Source organism: Leptopilina heterotoma, unplaced genomic scaffold (assembly GCF_015476425.1).
Source record: "Leptopilina heterotoma isolate Lh14 unplaced genomic scaffold, ASM1547642v1 Lhet_88, whole genome shotgun sequence".
Taxonomy (NCBI): Eukaryota; Metazoa; Arthropoda; class Insecta; order Hymenoptera; family Figitidae; genus Leptopilina; species Leptopilina heterotoma.
The window spans coordinates 2,154,822-2,170,964 of NW_025111191.1; the positions used below are offsets into that span (position 1 = coordinate 2,154,822).

A 16,143-nucleotide genomic window follows, 5' to 3' on the forward strand; every position below is an offset into this window, starting at 1 on the left:
AGCAAAACAATTTGTTCTAACCAAATTAAATTTGCATGAACCAAATAAAATTTACTCGAATCAAATAAAATACAGTCAAACGAATTAAAATATTTTTGAACCAAATAAAATACAATCCAACCAATTAAAATATTTTTGAACCAAATAAAATTAATTCTAATGAAGTAAAATTTATTCGAACCAAATAAAATCTGTTTGAACCTAATAAATTCCCTTTGAATCCAATAAAATTTATTCGAACCAAATAAAATACACTCAAAGCATTTAAAATCTTTTTGAATAAAATAAAATTTGTTCGAACCAAATTAAATTTGCATGAACCAAATAAAATTTACTCGAACTAAATAAAATACATTTAAACGAATCAAATAAAATTTATTCGAACCAAATAAAATCTGTTTGAATCTAATAAAATTTATTTAAACCAAATAAAATCTGTTAGAACTAAAAAAAAGGTTTGTTTAAATAGAAATTATTTTTGGTCCAAATAAAAATTGTATTCGGTTCAAAAAGTTTTTGTGTCGAAAAATAATTTACTTTCGAATAAAATTTCTACTTGAAGCAAATAATTTATTAGGCACTGAAGACAAAATATTTATCTCACACGAGGCAATAATTTTATGTAACTCAAATAAATTATATTTGCTTGAAATAAAACATTTCTCTGAGTACAGAATTAAAGATTTACTATATAGTAGGAGGGAGAAAGCGTCTCAATTATAAATTAAATTCTTCATTAGCAGTTTGATAATTACAGCTATAAATATTAATTTGCTTGAAATGTCATATAAAAGCGAGTGTAGTATTCTTTTTCTTCTTCTTCTTCGTTCTGTGTTTTTTTTTTTTTTTTTTTTTTGTTCTCTCGTGAAAAAGAAATACGAAGCTGTCGACGATTAACACGCGATGAATGTACTATATCTATAGTATGTACCTGCCGACGCGAGCAAACAGGGCTTGAATTCCGAATGCGGTAGAGTTAACTTCAACTGTGAGTTAACCTGTTTTATCCAACCTTTTGTCGCGATGCTACTGGGGCGAGACTCACCCTAACTTCGACAATTTCTCGTTCACCACAAGAGAGCCCAACGGGTAATTAACTTTTTGCGTGCTATTCAAGAGGAGTCACGGAATAACCACCAACTCGACCTAATGGCCATCTCGTTTGTCATTCTCGGAAAGTAAGAGGTAATCGCGTAGTCTCATTCAAAGAAGAAGAAGAAAGAAGAAGAAGAGCTACACGTGAAATTGCCCCCCACTATATATTTTTCTTTATCTCCTCTACTTAACTTCTTCGGTCGCCTCTTTCAATTTAAATTAAACGCAAAGTAAATTTTGCCCTGGAATTTTCATTTTAAAACTTTTCAATTGGAAAAGCGAACATTTTGAGGGTTTCCCATCCAAAAAAAAGCGTAAACTTATTCAAACTTGGGGGCAAACTTAATGGAACCGTGTATATATATATATATACACACAATTGTGGCCGTAATATTTAACAGTCTTTAATGGCTAAAATCTTCTTTCTCCACTGGTTGGTAAAATTTAAGAATTTCATTAAGCAATGAGTTTAAATTTCTTTCTGGATTGTACTCCTGCAATTTGGATTGAAATAAAAAGAAAAGGGAAACATTTTCTGACCGAGACAAAAGGAGAAAAAAATACACAAGACAAGTGTAACAATTAAAATGGGAAAAGTACGGAAAATAAGAGACACTCGAGTTACAAACAATGAGAGAAAAGAAAAACGACGGGAGAAAACTAACACGCGAAAATTGAAGAAAACAAGCGATTGGAAAATAGAAAGGAAACAAAAAAAAGAAGTAATCAAACACGAAAAAAAGGTGGCACACTTTTAAGGGACGAATTACGTGAATTTAATTTTTTTTTTGACATTATTTGAAACATTGTTTTGAATAGTTTTTTAGCATTACTTTCAGGATTATTTATAGAATTAGTTTTAGTATTATTTTTAGCATTACTTTCAGCATTGTTTGAAGCACTTCTTTTAGAATTATTTTCACTATTATTTATAGCATTATTTTTAACATTTTTATCATCAGCTTTAGCATTATTTACAACATTATATTTCGCATTATTTTCAGCATTATTTGTAACATCACTTGTAACATTTGTAGCATTAGCTTTAGTATTATTTATAGCATTATTTGTAATATTATTTTTAGCATCATTTTCAGCATTATTTGAAGCATTATTTTTAGCATTACTCTCAGCATTATTTGTAACATTTTTAGCATTAGCTTTAGCATTATTTACAACATTATTTTTAGAATTATTTTTAGCACTATTTGTACCATTATTTGTAACATTTGCTGCATAAGCTTTAGTATTATTTGTAGCATTATTTATATTCTTATTTTTAGCATTACTTTCAGCATTATTTGAAGCATTATTTGTAACATTTATAGCATTAGCTTTAGCATAAACTTTAGCATATTTTGTAGCATAGTACTTGTAGCATTTTTTGTAGCATAAGTATAAGTATTATTTGTAGCATTACTTACAACATTATCTTTAGCATTATTTGAAGCATTATTTGTAAAATTTGTAGCATAAGCTTTAGTATTATTTGTAGTATTATTTATATTATTATTTTTAGCAATACTTTCAGCATTATTTGTAAAATTTGTAGCATTAGCTTTAGCATTAACTTTGGCATTTTTTTGTAGCATAAGCATTAGTATTATTTGTAGCATTATTTACAACATTATTTTTAGGATTATTTTTAGCATTATTTGTATCATTTGTAGCATTATTTACAACATTATTTTTAGGATTATTTTTAGCATTATTTGTATCATTTGTAGCATAAGCTTCAGTATTATTTGTAGCATTATTTATAATATTAATTTTGGCATTACTTTTAGCATTATTTGAAGCATTATTTGAAGCATTATTTGTAACATTTGCAGTATAAGCTTTAGTATTATTTGTAGCATTATTCGTAACAATATTTTTAGAATTACTTTCAGCATTATTTGTAACATATTTAGCATTAGCTTTAGCATTATTTGTAGCAGTATTTGTAGCATTATTTGTAGCGTTATTTTTAGCATTAGCTTTAGCATAATTTAGCATTGTTTGTAATATTTGTAGCATAATTTTTAACATAATTTTTAGCATTGTCTTTAGCACTATTTGTAGCAGTAGTTATAGCATTTTTTTGGCACCAATCGTACACGGAAAAAAAATTTACTTGCAGCACCGAAAAGTTAATCTCGAATAACAAAAATCTCAACTGAAACAACTAAAAACTTTCCTAATATTGTAAAATTTACTTGAAATACTTTTAACCAAACAGATAAATAAATAAAATTTATAGTCGCTTAAGGTAAATATTTCTTTTCGTGTAACAGTATTTTTACAGCATTATTCACAATATATTATTACAAGTGAAGTATATAATGTACACCTCTATCATGTGTGTAGAAATTTAATGTCAATTTCTCAAGATAAAACTAATAATAATTTATATATGGAATATAATTTACGACTATTTGCAATCGACTTTTTCGATGACATAAAATTTGTATCATTAATGTGAAAATTTAATAGGTTTAATTACTATATTTACATCAACGCGATTTGCGAGTAGTTTATTTATTTTTTATGATATCAATTCGTTGATTCCGTTATACATATAGCAAAAACATGTTTCCCTATATACGCTTCATTGCCCACAATGTAGATTTTCTTAATGATTACTTGCAATTTTTCTTTTTCTAATTCGTTTATAAATAAAATAAAAATTTTATCTGGCATCATATATAGTTAAGTGGCAGGTTCATAATCATCAGTTTACACACCTTTGAGTAAAAATTATTCGCACCTACTTCGAACGTAAAATACGTCAGAATAATTTTTGTTTAATTTCAAGTCTAATTCCATAATTGTAAATTTAATTCTCATTTCAATTTTAAATTTAATTCTTATTGCAGTTTCAATTTTGAGTTTTAATTCGGATATCAATTCTAAGTCTCGCTTTAATTTCAATTCTAAGTCTTATTACGATTTCAATTCTAATTCTAATTTTCAATTCTAACTTAAATTCTGAATTTAATGCTTAGTTCCAATTTCAATTCTGAGTTTTAATTCTGATATCAATTCTAATTCTCGTTCTGATTTCAATTCTAATTTTAATTTCAATTCCAATTCCAAACTTAATTCTAGTTACAATTTCAATTCTGAGTTTTAATTCTGATTTCAATTCTAAGTTTCATTCTAATTTCAATTCTGAGTTTTAATTCTGATTTCAATTCGAAGTTTTATTCTAATTTCAATTCTTAGTCTTATTCCGTTCTCAATTCTACTTGTAATTTTTAATTTCAATTTCAATTCTAAATTTAATGCTAGTTCCAATTTCAATTCTGAGTTTTAATTCTGATATCAATTCTAATTCTAATTCTAATTTCAATTCTAATTCAAAACTTAATTAAGTTTCAATTCTAATTTAAACTCTAATTACAATTACAAGTTTATTCAAATTCCAATTTTAAGTCTAATTATGATATTTCAATTCGAATTCTAATTTTAATTATTATTTTAATTCCATTTCTAATTTCAAACCAAAGTTTAATTCTGATTTCAATTCTAATTCTACTTTTAATTTCAATTTTTATTTCGAATACTAATTTTAATTCTAATTCTAATTTCAATTCTATTTATAATTATTATACTAATTTCGATTATATTTTTCAATCTGATTTCAATTCCGATTCTAAGTTTAATTCTAATTCTAATTTCCAATTCCAATTTCAATTCTAAATTTAATTCTAATTTTCAATTCCTATTTCAATTCTAAATTTAATACTAATTCCAATTTTAATTCTGAATTTTAATTCTGACATCAATTCTATTTCTAAATTAAATTTTAATTCCAAACTTAATTATAGTTTCAATTTTAATTCTAATTTAAACTCTAATTACAATTATAACTTTATTTAAATTCCAATTTTAAGTCTAATTATGATTTGAATTCGAATTCTAATTTTTAATTCTTATTTTAATTCCATTTCTAATTTTAAGTCGAAGATTAATTCTGATTTCAATTCTAATTCTACTTTTGGTTTTAATTTCAACTCTCGGATTTTATTCCAATTTTAATTTTTATTTCGAATAACAATTTTAATTCTAATTGTAATTTCAATTCTATTTATAATTATTATTCTTATTTCGATTCTATTTTGAATTCTGATTTCAATTCCGATTTTAAGTTTAATTCTAATTCTATTTTTAATTCTAATTCCAATTCTAAATCTATTTACAACTATAATTCTAATTCTAATTTCAATTATCTAATTATAATTGTAATTCTAATTTCAATTCTATTTCTAATTTTAATTTTATTTCTAATTGTAATTCTGATTCCAATTATAATTTTATTTTTAATTCCAGTTATTCTAATTCTAATTTCAATTCTGACTCTAATTATAATTTAGGACTTTAATTTTACTTTAAATTCAAATATTAAGTAAGAATAATTATAATTTTAGTTTAATATTTTAATTTCAAAACGTATTACTATTTTTTTAAGTATTATAAATGCTTATTAATATTATTAACATTAATGAATATTATTTATTATTTTGAATTAAAAAAAGATTATAATAAAAGAGATTGAGTGATAAAATCATTCTTTAAATAAAAGACATCAATTTTCCTCATTCTTCATACATATTAATTTACAATTCTTTTGAAATAAAAGAAATACATCATTTTAATCCTCTTGATATTTTTTTCTAATCTGAAATTTATCTATTAATACAACTACTACTCTGATATATAAACTTCAGTCGAAGAAAAATTACAATAAAAAAATACGATTGAATTTTATTGGCTTAATTACTTCTTGCAATGAGTGAAAATAATTAATTCAACAAATTTATTCTCAAAGATACTATATTCAATTATTATTGCAAATATTAATTTTTCCAAAGAAGAAGAAAAAAAAAAAGAAAAAATAGAAAATCCAATCGGGAATATTTAACTTTTATATATAACATGGAAAGAGATTAAACCGATATTTTACATTTATATGGCTCTCCAAGTTTTTATTTATTTAGACTCATGTATATTTTTACCATATATTTACTCCTCTTTCGCTTGTGATACTACCACCACACACACACACACACACCTATTCGAGAGGGAGAGAGAGAGTGACTTAATAAATTTCCTACCACTTATTTTCCACGTCTAAAAGTCCCAGGGACATATATCTAAAACGTATTACAGGTAAAACCACGAGTGGAATTTGTAGTATTTCGTGTGAAGCACACACGTTTGTTAAACATTGCACACCAAGAGAGTGAATGAGAGAGGGGGTGTGGGGGGTGATACCATGAAGATCAGAAACGACACTTGCTTAATAAGTGTGCGTGAAATTATCGTTTTTTTTTTCTTTTTTGCTTTTCATGTACGTCCCCATAAATTTTGCACCGGGATTAGCACACAGTGGTTTAATTAAATGGATCTAGTAAAGTCGTTAGGATACCTTTTGAGGGAGCTAGTGGCTTCTCATAAAACCGAATCAATACTACCTTTTGGACACTAGCATACTTTTTTTCCACCCTTTTATATTATGGGATTTGAAATTTGTTTTGACAGTTTTTAAAATATGTTTGTTCAATCTGGTCAAATATTTCTGTTATATTCTCATCTTTATGGTGAGGGAGAAAATAGAAAATGAAATATTTATAATTTTTTTTTTCAAATAATATTTAGAGAAATGCTGATAAATCAAAATTGTTTGCTTTTTCGAATATAAATATATGTACAGTCGATATTGTTTGCTTTCTGAAAATATGAACCCAGTCGAAAAAAGTTCTTTATCAAGAGCTGAAATTTTAATCGAGTCTTCTATTGATGTGTTATGAGAAAAAAAATTACTTTCGAGACTTCTGCAAAAAAAAAAATTTAATTAGTCTAAGAAAACAAGAAAAAATACGACTCGTAATTTATGTGTTTTACAACTGAAACTTTTTTTCATCTTAAATAAATATTTAATTATTATTATTTTTTCGTAGAAATTGAGATTTTCAAAAATTTGAATTCAAAACCTTTTGAAATTCAATAACTTGATTACAGGACAAAAATCCAATTCAAAAAATCTATACCGAAAAATGCAAGAAAAAAAGTCCAAAGTACAAAAATTCCAAAATAAAAATTCCCAAAGTCAAAAAATCCAAAATAAATAAAAACGTCCAAAATAAATAATAAAACATTTGAAAAAGACACGTTTTTACTATTTACGTTATAAAATCGGAATATAAAATGTTAATATTAATATCGCAGGATTTTAATTATTTACATAAATAATAAAATCCTTCACAAACATTCAATTATTTTTATAAAAAATAATTCTTCACAAAAATGCAATTATTTTTATAAATTAAAAAAATTTCTAGAAAAATTTAATCATTTTTTTATAAATTTCTTTAAAAAAATTCAACGAACTTTTTTAAATATAATTCCAATTAAATAATACTCGATTAACTTACAGAATTCTCAGTTTAATGTATGAAAAATTCAAATTTTCAAACATTTTAATTTGAAACCTTTTCAAAATTTAATTATTTTTAAAAATTCATTCATTCAAATTCATTTCATTCATATATGCATTTTATATTCAATTATTATCTAAAACTTTAACAAAAAATCATTTTTAAATCCATTTTTATTTATTTTTTTAGAATTTTTATAATTCTACAAGAATTTAATTATTTAATTACAAAAATAAATAATTTATTAAATAACTAAATGTTTCTTAAAATTGAATTTTTATAAAGAATTTTATCAACAAATTTTTAAATAATTTTAATTCCTTTAACGAATGTTAATAAAATTTATAAGAATAATTATCAATATAATTTAATTCCTTTGAAATTTTTACTACTTATGAAAATATTAAATGTTTGCGTACAATTTTATTAAAATTTTTTGTGAATAATTGATTTCATTTAAAAGACTTTATTAAAATATTAGATATTAAAAATCATTGAATTAAGAGAAATTTTTGAAAACAATTGTATTTTAGAAAAGAATTTTATTATTTATAAAGATAATTGAAATTTCGACGAGAATTTTTTTTCAATTCTTGAAAATAATTAAATATTTGCTAAGAAAATCGTCAAAATTTCAATTATCTTTATAAATAATAAAATTCTTCTCTAAAATTCAATTATTTTTAAAAATTTTTACCAATCAATGATTTTCAATATCTACTATTTTAGTAAAGTTTTCCAAATGAAATCAATTGTTTAAAAAAAAATTTTAATAAAATTCTAGGCAAACATTTAATTATTTTCATAAATAATAAAAATTTCACAGGAATTCAATTATTTTCGTAAATAATAAAATTCTTTTTAAAAATTCAATTATTTAATTATGTTTTAATTTTTAAAAAAATTGTATAACATTCTTTGAAATTCTTCAATTATTTTAATTCAATTCAATTATTTTCGAAAGTGTTACCTATAATAAAATTCTTGGCAAGAAATCAAATATTTTAATAAGTAAAACATATTTCTTCGAAGGATTTCAATTATTTTAATAAGTAAAATGCAATTCTTTGAAGGAATTCAATTATTTTAACAAATAAAATACAATTCTTGAAATGAATTCAATTATTTTCGATACAATTTCAATTAAACTTCCCGAAAAAATTCAATTTAACATTAAAAAAACATTCTTCGAACACTTTTGATAAAATTTCTTATAAGAAATCAATTATTTTTTCATAAATAATAAAATTATTCGTAAAAATTCAATTATTTCAAACACTTTAATAAAATTCTCCGAAAAATTTTAATTATTTAAAAAAATGTTAATAAAATTCTCATCAATAATACAATATTGTTTCAGAAATTTTATTAAAGTTCTTGGCAAGAATTCAATTATTTTCATAGTTAATAAAAATTTTTGTAAAAATACTAAACATTCAATTATTTTGAAAATATTGATAAACTTTTTGGTCAAAAACTCCATTATTTTTAAATTCTTCGTAGAAATTCAATTATTTTAAAAACTGTAATAATATTCTTCTCAAGAATACAATTATTTCAGAAATTTTAATAAAATTCTTGTCAAGAATTCAAATATTTCAAACAATTTTGAAAGTTTTGTTAAAAATTCAATTATTTTCAAATTTTTCTAAACAATTCAATATTTCAAAAATTTTAATTTAGTTCTTGGCTAAGAATTCAATTATTTTCATAAATAATAAGATTTTCGTAGAAATCCAAATATTTCAAAAAAAAATATAAATTATTTCGATAAAAGTTTTGTTTAAAAATTCAATTATTTTAAAATTTTTTGTTGAATAATTCAATTATTTCTGAAATTTTAATTAAGTTTTTGACAAGATATCAATTATTTTCATAAAAAATAAAATTTATCGTAGAAATTAAATTATTTCAAAGATTTTGATAAAAGTTTTGACAAAAATTGTAATTATTTTCAAAGTCTTTGTTTTAAAAAAAATTTTAATAAAATTTCAAGAATTTAATTATTTAAGAAATTTTGATAAATTTCTGTCAATAAAAAATTGAATGTTTTGTATTAGAATTCGTGTTAATTTAATAGTTTATGAGTCAAACAAAAAAAAAACAGAAAAATTTAATTAGTAAAACATTAATATTAAAATTAACTTAATTGAATTTTCAAACAAACACTATCAATGACAGTATTATTTGAATAAAGTATAATTTTCCAATTCATTGAGAAGAAAATTCTTCGGAGGCAACAAACAATTCTATTTTAATTTGAATACCTTCAATATATCGATATAGAAACAGCAAGTGTATTCCCAAGGGACATGTATATATCACACATAGTTAACAAGAGTTATTGTCTCCTGGAGTAAGTCGAGAGAGGGGGGCAATCGATTCAGTTCAAGAATTTGACTCCCCCAGCTCTTGTTTTAAGCAATTTGTACATATTACACATACAGTAACTACATAATACCACCGTTCGTGATTAATATGAGCAATATTTCTAATATTCTACTGGTATAATAATAATTTCATTATTTTATACTTCGCCTCGTGTTTTAGTCATTTAGAAATTTGGGAGAAGTCTTTATAGAATGAAATTTCTATAAAGACTTCCACTTTAGAATCCACTATATTTAATGTTATAAAATCTTGTTTTTATTAATTTAGTTTTCACATTTGCTGGATCTATTCGTATATTAGTTAATGTACTTTTAACTACTTTTCGTATAGTAAAAAATTATATGTGTGTCATAAATTATACCCACAAAATTTTTAGTGTTTCCGGAAAGATATACACATACAGAACCGAGGGAAAAGACGTTACTGATTTTAAATAGAAATTTATATTTTAGACTTTAGTAACTACACTTCTATTAGAATATTTGAGATTTTTATATTTTTCAAATAAGTTTTTGTTTTTTAATTTCAATTGAAATAAATTAATATTTCTTTTTTAATAGATGTACTTATTAGATATACTAATACTTATTACATATGCAAATAAAAAAATAATTATTATAAGAATCATTTTAAATTCAAGGATTAAAAAAAATTTAGTTATTAACTAATTATCTGTTTTAATTTTTAAAAAATTTTTATAACTTTCTTTGAAATACTTTAATTATTTCAATTCAATTAAATTATTTTCAATTATTTTCGAAAGTGTAACCTAATAAAATTCTTGGCAAGAATTAAATTATTTTAATAAATAAAATACATTTTTTTCGAAGGAATACAATTATTTTAATAAGTAAAATATAATTCTTCAAAGGAATTCAATTATTTTAACAAATAAAATACAATTCTTGGAATGAATTCAATTATTTTCGATACAATTTCAATTAAACTTCTCGAAAAAATTCAATTCAACATTAAAAAAAAACATTATTCGAACACTTTCAATAAAATTCTTTAAAAGAAATCAATTATTTTCATAACTAATAAAATTATTCGTAAAAATTCAATTATATTTCAAAAACTTTAATAAAATTCTCATCAATAATACAATTATTTCAGAAATTCTATTAAAGTTCTTGTCAAGAATTCAATTATTTTCAAAGCTAATGGAAATTTTGGTAAAAATTCAAATATTTCAAAAATTTTTATGAAAGTTTTGTTAAAAATTCAATTATTATTAAATTCTTCGTAGAAATTCAATTATTTCTAAAACTCTAATAATATTCTTCTCAAGATTTCAATTATTAAAGAAATTTTAATAAAATTCTTGACCAGAATTCAATTATTTTCATAGCTTTTAAAAAATTTTGTAAAAATGCAATTATTTTAAAAATTTTTATAAAATTTTTGTAAAAAATCCCATTATTATTAAATTTTTTGCAAAAATTCAATCATTTCATAAACGTTAGTAAAATTCTTTTTTAAGAATTGACTTATTTCAGAAATTTTAATAGAATTCTTCACAAAAATATAAATATATTTCAAAAATTTTGATAAAAGTTTTTGTTAAAATTCAATTATTTTCAAATTCTTTCCAATAATTCAATTATTTTTCAAATTATAATTATGTCTTTGACAAGAATTCAATTATTTTCATAAAAAATAAAATTTATCGTAGAAATTAAATTATTTCCAAAAAATTTTGATAAAAGTTTTGCCAAAAATTCAATTACAGTCAGTTCCCGCAATATGAATATTTCGCTATCTGACGAATTTCGTCAACTGACTCTTAATGGGCTTAAATCGGTTTCGCTACCTGACCAACCGTACTTTCACTTTTGACGCGCGCTCAGTGCCGAAAGAGCCTCCTAGTTTTTCGTGGTTACTCGTAGTGACAAGGCGGCATAAAAATTTTGTTTAGAGCCAAAAAAAAGTTAAAATTTGCTAGGACTACGTCCTACGTCCCTGAAATTGCTAGGATCTTGGTGGAGGGGGAGCGCTTGACGGGATGGTCATATACCGAATAAGCCACCAAGGAAAAATTCGAGACTTTAGTCAGATTGCGGGAACTCACTGTATTTTCAAATTCTTCTGAACAATTCAATTCTTTCAGAAATTTTAATTAAGTTCTTGACAAGAATTCAATTATGTTCATAGCTAATAAAATTCTTTGTAAAAAATTCAATTTTGTATTTCAAAAACTTTGATAAAATTTTTGTCAATAATTCAAATATTTCAAAAATTTTTATAAAAGTTTTGTTAAAAAATCAATTATTCTCAAATTCTTCTGAACAATTCAATTATTTCAAAAAACTTTGATAAATGTTTTGCAAAAAATACCAATTATTTTCAAAGTCTTCGTTTTTCTTTAAAAAAAGTTTTAATAAAATTCCAAGAATTCAATTGTTTAAGAATTTTAAATAAATTTTAATTTTATAATTTTTTTTTAGTTTTTTTTTTAAAATGCAATTATTTCAGAAATTTAAAAAAAAATCTTGTGCAATATTTCTAAAAATTAACTTATTTAAAATTTTTTTTTAATTTTCTTCGGGAAACCCCTAATTAAATTAATTCCAATGAGTTTAGCTATTATTTTTTGTATATTGAATCTACTCGTAAAATTAAATGTGTGTATACTAACTGTTAATTCTCTACACCCAGAAAAAAATATATTTGACTCAGAGCCTACTAAACATTTTATTTATTTCAAATAGAATTTTATTTAAACCAAAAATTTGAACCAAAATTTTTTTTTTTGGTTCAAGTAAAAATTTTTTTGGTTTAAATGCAATTTTTTTTTGGACAAATAAATTTTTTTTTTTGCGTCAAAGAAAATTTCTATTTAAAGTAAATAAATTATTTAGTAGTCTCTGTGACAAATAATTATAGATATCTTTATTTGTTGAAAGTTGAAATAAATTATATTTGATTTAAATAAAATTTTTCTCTGGTTGTAGGTCAAAATGGTTAAACTTTGGAGTTGAGGGGTTATGATTTTGTGAACGGACGTAAGTGAAACCGTCCAAGTTTTCCGTTACAGAACTCTTAAAAGGGTATAATTTCAAACAAAAAATCTACCTCTTTTCTAAATAAATATATTTCTTTTTTCAAATAAAAAAAAAGTCTATTTTTTTATAAAATAAAGTTAATTTTTTTTTTATAAAATAAAGTTTATTTATTTTTATAAAATAAAGATTATTTTTTTTATAAAATAAAGTTTATTTATTTTTATAAAATAAAGTTTATTTATTTTTATAAAATAAAGATTATTTTTTTTATAAAATAAAGTTTATTTATTTTTATAAAATAAAGTTTCTTTATTGTTATAAAATAAAGTTTTTTTTCGAAAAAAATAATCCAACACCTGTTTAAATCCGTTGAAAGACCTCGTAAAATTAATTTGCCAAAAAAAAATATTTTTTTAAATAAAAAATAAATATTCTTCCGAGATGAAAAATACATTTTTTTTAATAAGACATAAATATTTATTTACATTTTCTCGAAATTATACCGTATTCTTAAAATTGAGAAATCGAACTACAAAAGTGGCACTTTCAGAAAAAAAATTGCCCATTCAGAATATTATATATACAAATTTTCTTTCATTCTTTTTTTTCTCAACACACTCTAGACTGAACAATTTTGTTTTCTCATAAAAATGCAAAAAAGTCGAGAGAGGCATTTTTCTAGTGATTGAGAGAGAGAGAGAGAAAAAAGAAAAACCCAGCTAGAAATTAAATTCGCGACAGTGTTTATATATATATATCGAAGAATATACGGAACTTAGTGGAGGCGCGAAGGAAGAGCAACGATGAAGGTAAAGGATAATGGCTTGGCGAGGAGAATACAATATAAACGTAGAGAGAATAGGGGTGGAAGGGGTTTGGGGGGGGGGTTTACGTCGTGTCATATACAGCAGCAAAGTAAAGTACACACGTCTTAGGAAGTGAAGCAGGCAGGAGTCTTGAAGTTTCAAAACTAAACTATATAGATAGAGAGAGAGAAACCAGAGCATAACTCACTTGGCTTATCCAGATCAGATATCTCAACCTGTGAGTACACTGCAGCAACCTTCAGCAGTACCGACACCATTGTCGCAACACTCCACTGGCACCAGCACATTTTTTTTTCTTTTTCTTTTTTTTTTTTTTTATCAACACAGACACATTGACACAACACGTTTGTTCTTCGCCAAAGGCACACACCCTTCAACCCTTTAACTTGGACCGCTCATGGTCTCTTTGTAATCCTGCACTAATTACTGCAGCATCGCACTTTTCATGCTCTCTCTAAAAGTGAATGCATGCGGGAAATTCGACACCAGCTTCACAGTATTACCACTTGATATATCCTCTCTTCCTCCTCCTCCTCTCTTTCTCCCTCTCTTTTTCCTTTTGCGTTTTATATTCCCTTTTCCAATGAAATAAGCCGATCGATGCTTAAAGTGGCGCGTCAATCTTTTATTCTCGACGAACAATAATCACGGTTAACATTTTGCAAAGTTTGTCTTCTCTCTTTTTTCATTCCGAGTCGTTTTTTTGAAATCATTCTTGTTTTTTCGCTGGAAACGAGTCAAAATTTAAGTTTTGCCTTCGATCGAATCTTTAGTTTTTCTTCATAGAACTTCTTTCGTTTTATCTTTGAACGAAGTTTCAATTTTTCTTCCGTTTTCGTCTTCGAACGAATTTTCAGTTTCGTCTTCGATCGAAACTCAGTTTCGTCCTCGATCGATGCTATAATTTCTCTTCCGTTTCCCCTTCGATCGAATCTTCAATTTCTCTTCCGTTTTATCCGCGAACAAAATTTAAATTCCTCGTCACTTTTGTCTTCGATCGAAGCTTCAGTTCTTCTTCGCAGTTTCGTCCTCGATCGAATCTTCAATTTCTCCCGCGTTTCATCCGCGAACGAAATTAAAATTCCTCCTTCACTTTTGTCTTGGATCGAAGTTTCTTCTTCTTCGCAGTGTTTCGTCGTCGATCGAATTTTTAATTTCTCTTCCGTTTTACCTTCGAACGAAATTAAAATTCCTCCTTCACTTTTGTCTTCAATCGAAGTTCTTCTTCGCAGTGTTTCGTCGTCGATCGAATCTTCAATTTCCCTTCCGTTTTACCTTCGATCGAAATTAAATTCCCTCCTTCACTTTTGTCTTCGATCGAATCTTCACTGTTTCCTCGAAATTTCGTCTTCGATCGAATCCTTAATTTCTCTTCAGTTCCGTCTTCGATCGATTCTAACTTTTTTTTCTTCGAAGAAGTCTTACAATTTTCTAGTTCGTTTTCTATTTCGTATTTTTTTTCCTACTTTTTCTATTCGTCAATTTGTATTTCTTTGTCGCATTATCGTGATTTAGTTCTCTCCATTATCTTTTCTTTTCATCCATTTGACTTGATCGGTGTCATTTCTATTTTATCGGTATGTAATCATTTTCTTTATTTTATCATGTAATCACTTTCGTTCTGTGTTTTATTATCGCGTACAATCATTTTATTCGGGATTTTACCATTTGAACCGGTATTTTTGTCATTTTATCGTGCGATCACCAACTCTTATCATTTTCTATCATTTCATCCGTGTGTATAGTTTTTCTTTTTCTTTATTCGTAAATATTTCAGCGTACTTTTTTTACTCCAATTTTTGAATATCCTTTCTTCTTTAACTAATTTAAAAAAAAACACTTTTTTTCTTGACTATTTACTTTTTAGTAAATACTTTTCACTTTTTAGTATTTTTATTATTTACTTTTTAGTATTTTTATTATTACTTTTTAGTATTTTTATTTTTAGTAAATAGTAAATAGTAAAAATAATAGTTTTTTTCAATTCTAGTATTTCTTCGTTCACTTTTTTCTTCAAAAAACACTTTTTATTTTACACTTTTTCCTTGACGGTACACTTTTAGGTATTTTTACTATTTTTACTATTCTTCGTAAATAGTAAATACTTTTCTTCACTTTTAGGTATTTTTACTATTTTTCCTCGATAGTAAATAATTTTCTTCACTTTTGGGTATTTTTACTATTTTTCCTCGATAGTAAATAATTTTCTTCACTTTTGGGTATTTTTACTATTTTTCCTCGATAGTAAATACTTTTCTTCACTTTTAAGTATTTTTACTATTTTTCCTCGATAGTAAATACTTTTATTTCCTCTTTAGTATTTTTAGTAAACACTTTTATTTACTCGTTAGTATTTTTACCAACATTTTTTTATTTACTCGTTAGTATTTTTACTAAACACTT

The 16,143-nt window shown here is 24.1% G+C and overlaps 1 protein-coding gene across 1 annotated transcript in view; it reads right to left on the minus strand.

Moving 5' to 3' along the window:
- The window catches only part of LOC122511632 (neural cell adhesion molecule 2-like), a 198,401-nt gene extending 182,739 nt beyond the window's left edge, over positions 1–15,662 (minus strand). Inside the window, exon 1 of the mRNA XM_043627006.1 lies at positions 13,928–15,662. Coding sequence (XP_043482941.1) covers positions 13,928–14,027 — 100 coding nt within the window. The 5' untranslated portion in view covers positions 14,028–15,662. The remainder of the gene's footprint in view (positions 1–13,927) is intronic.
- Between the last annotated feature and the right edge of the window lie 481 nt (positions 15,663–16,143).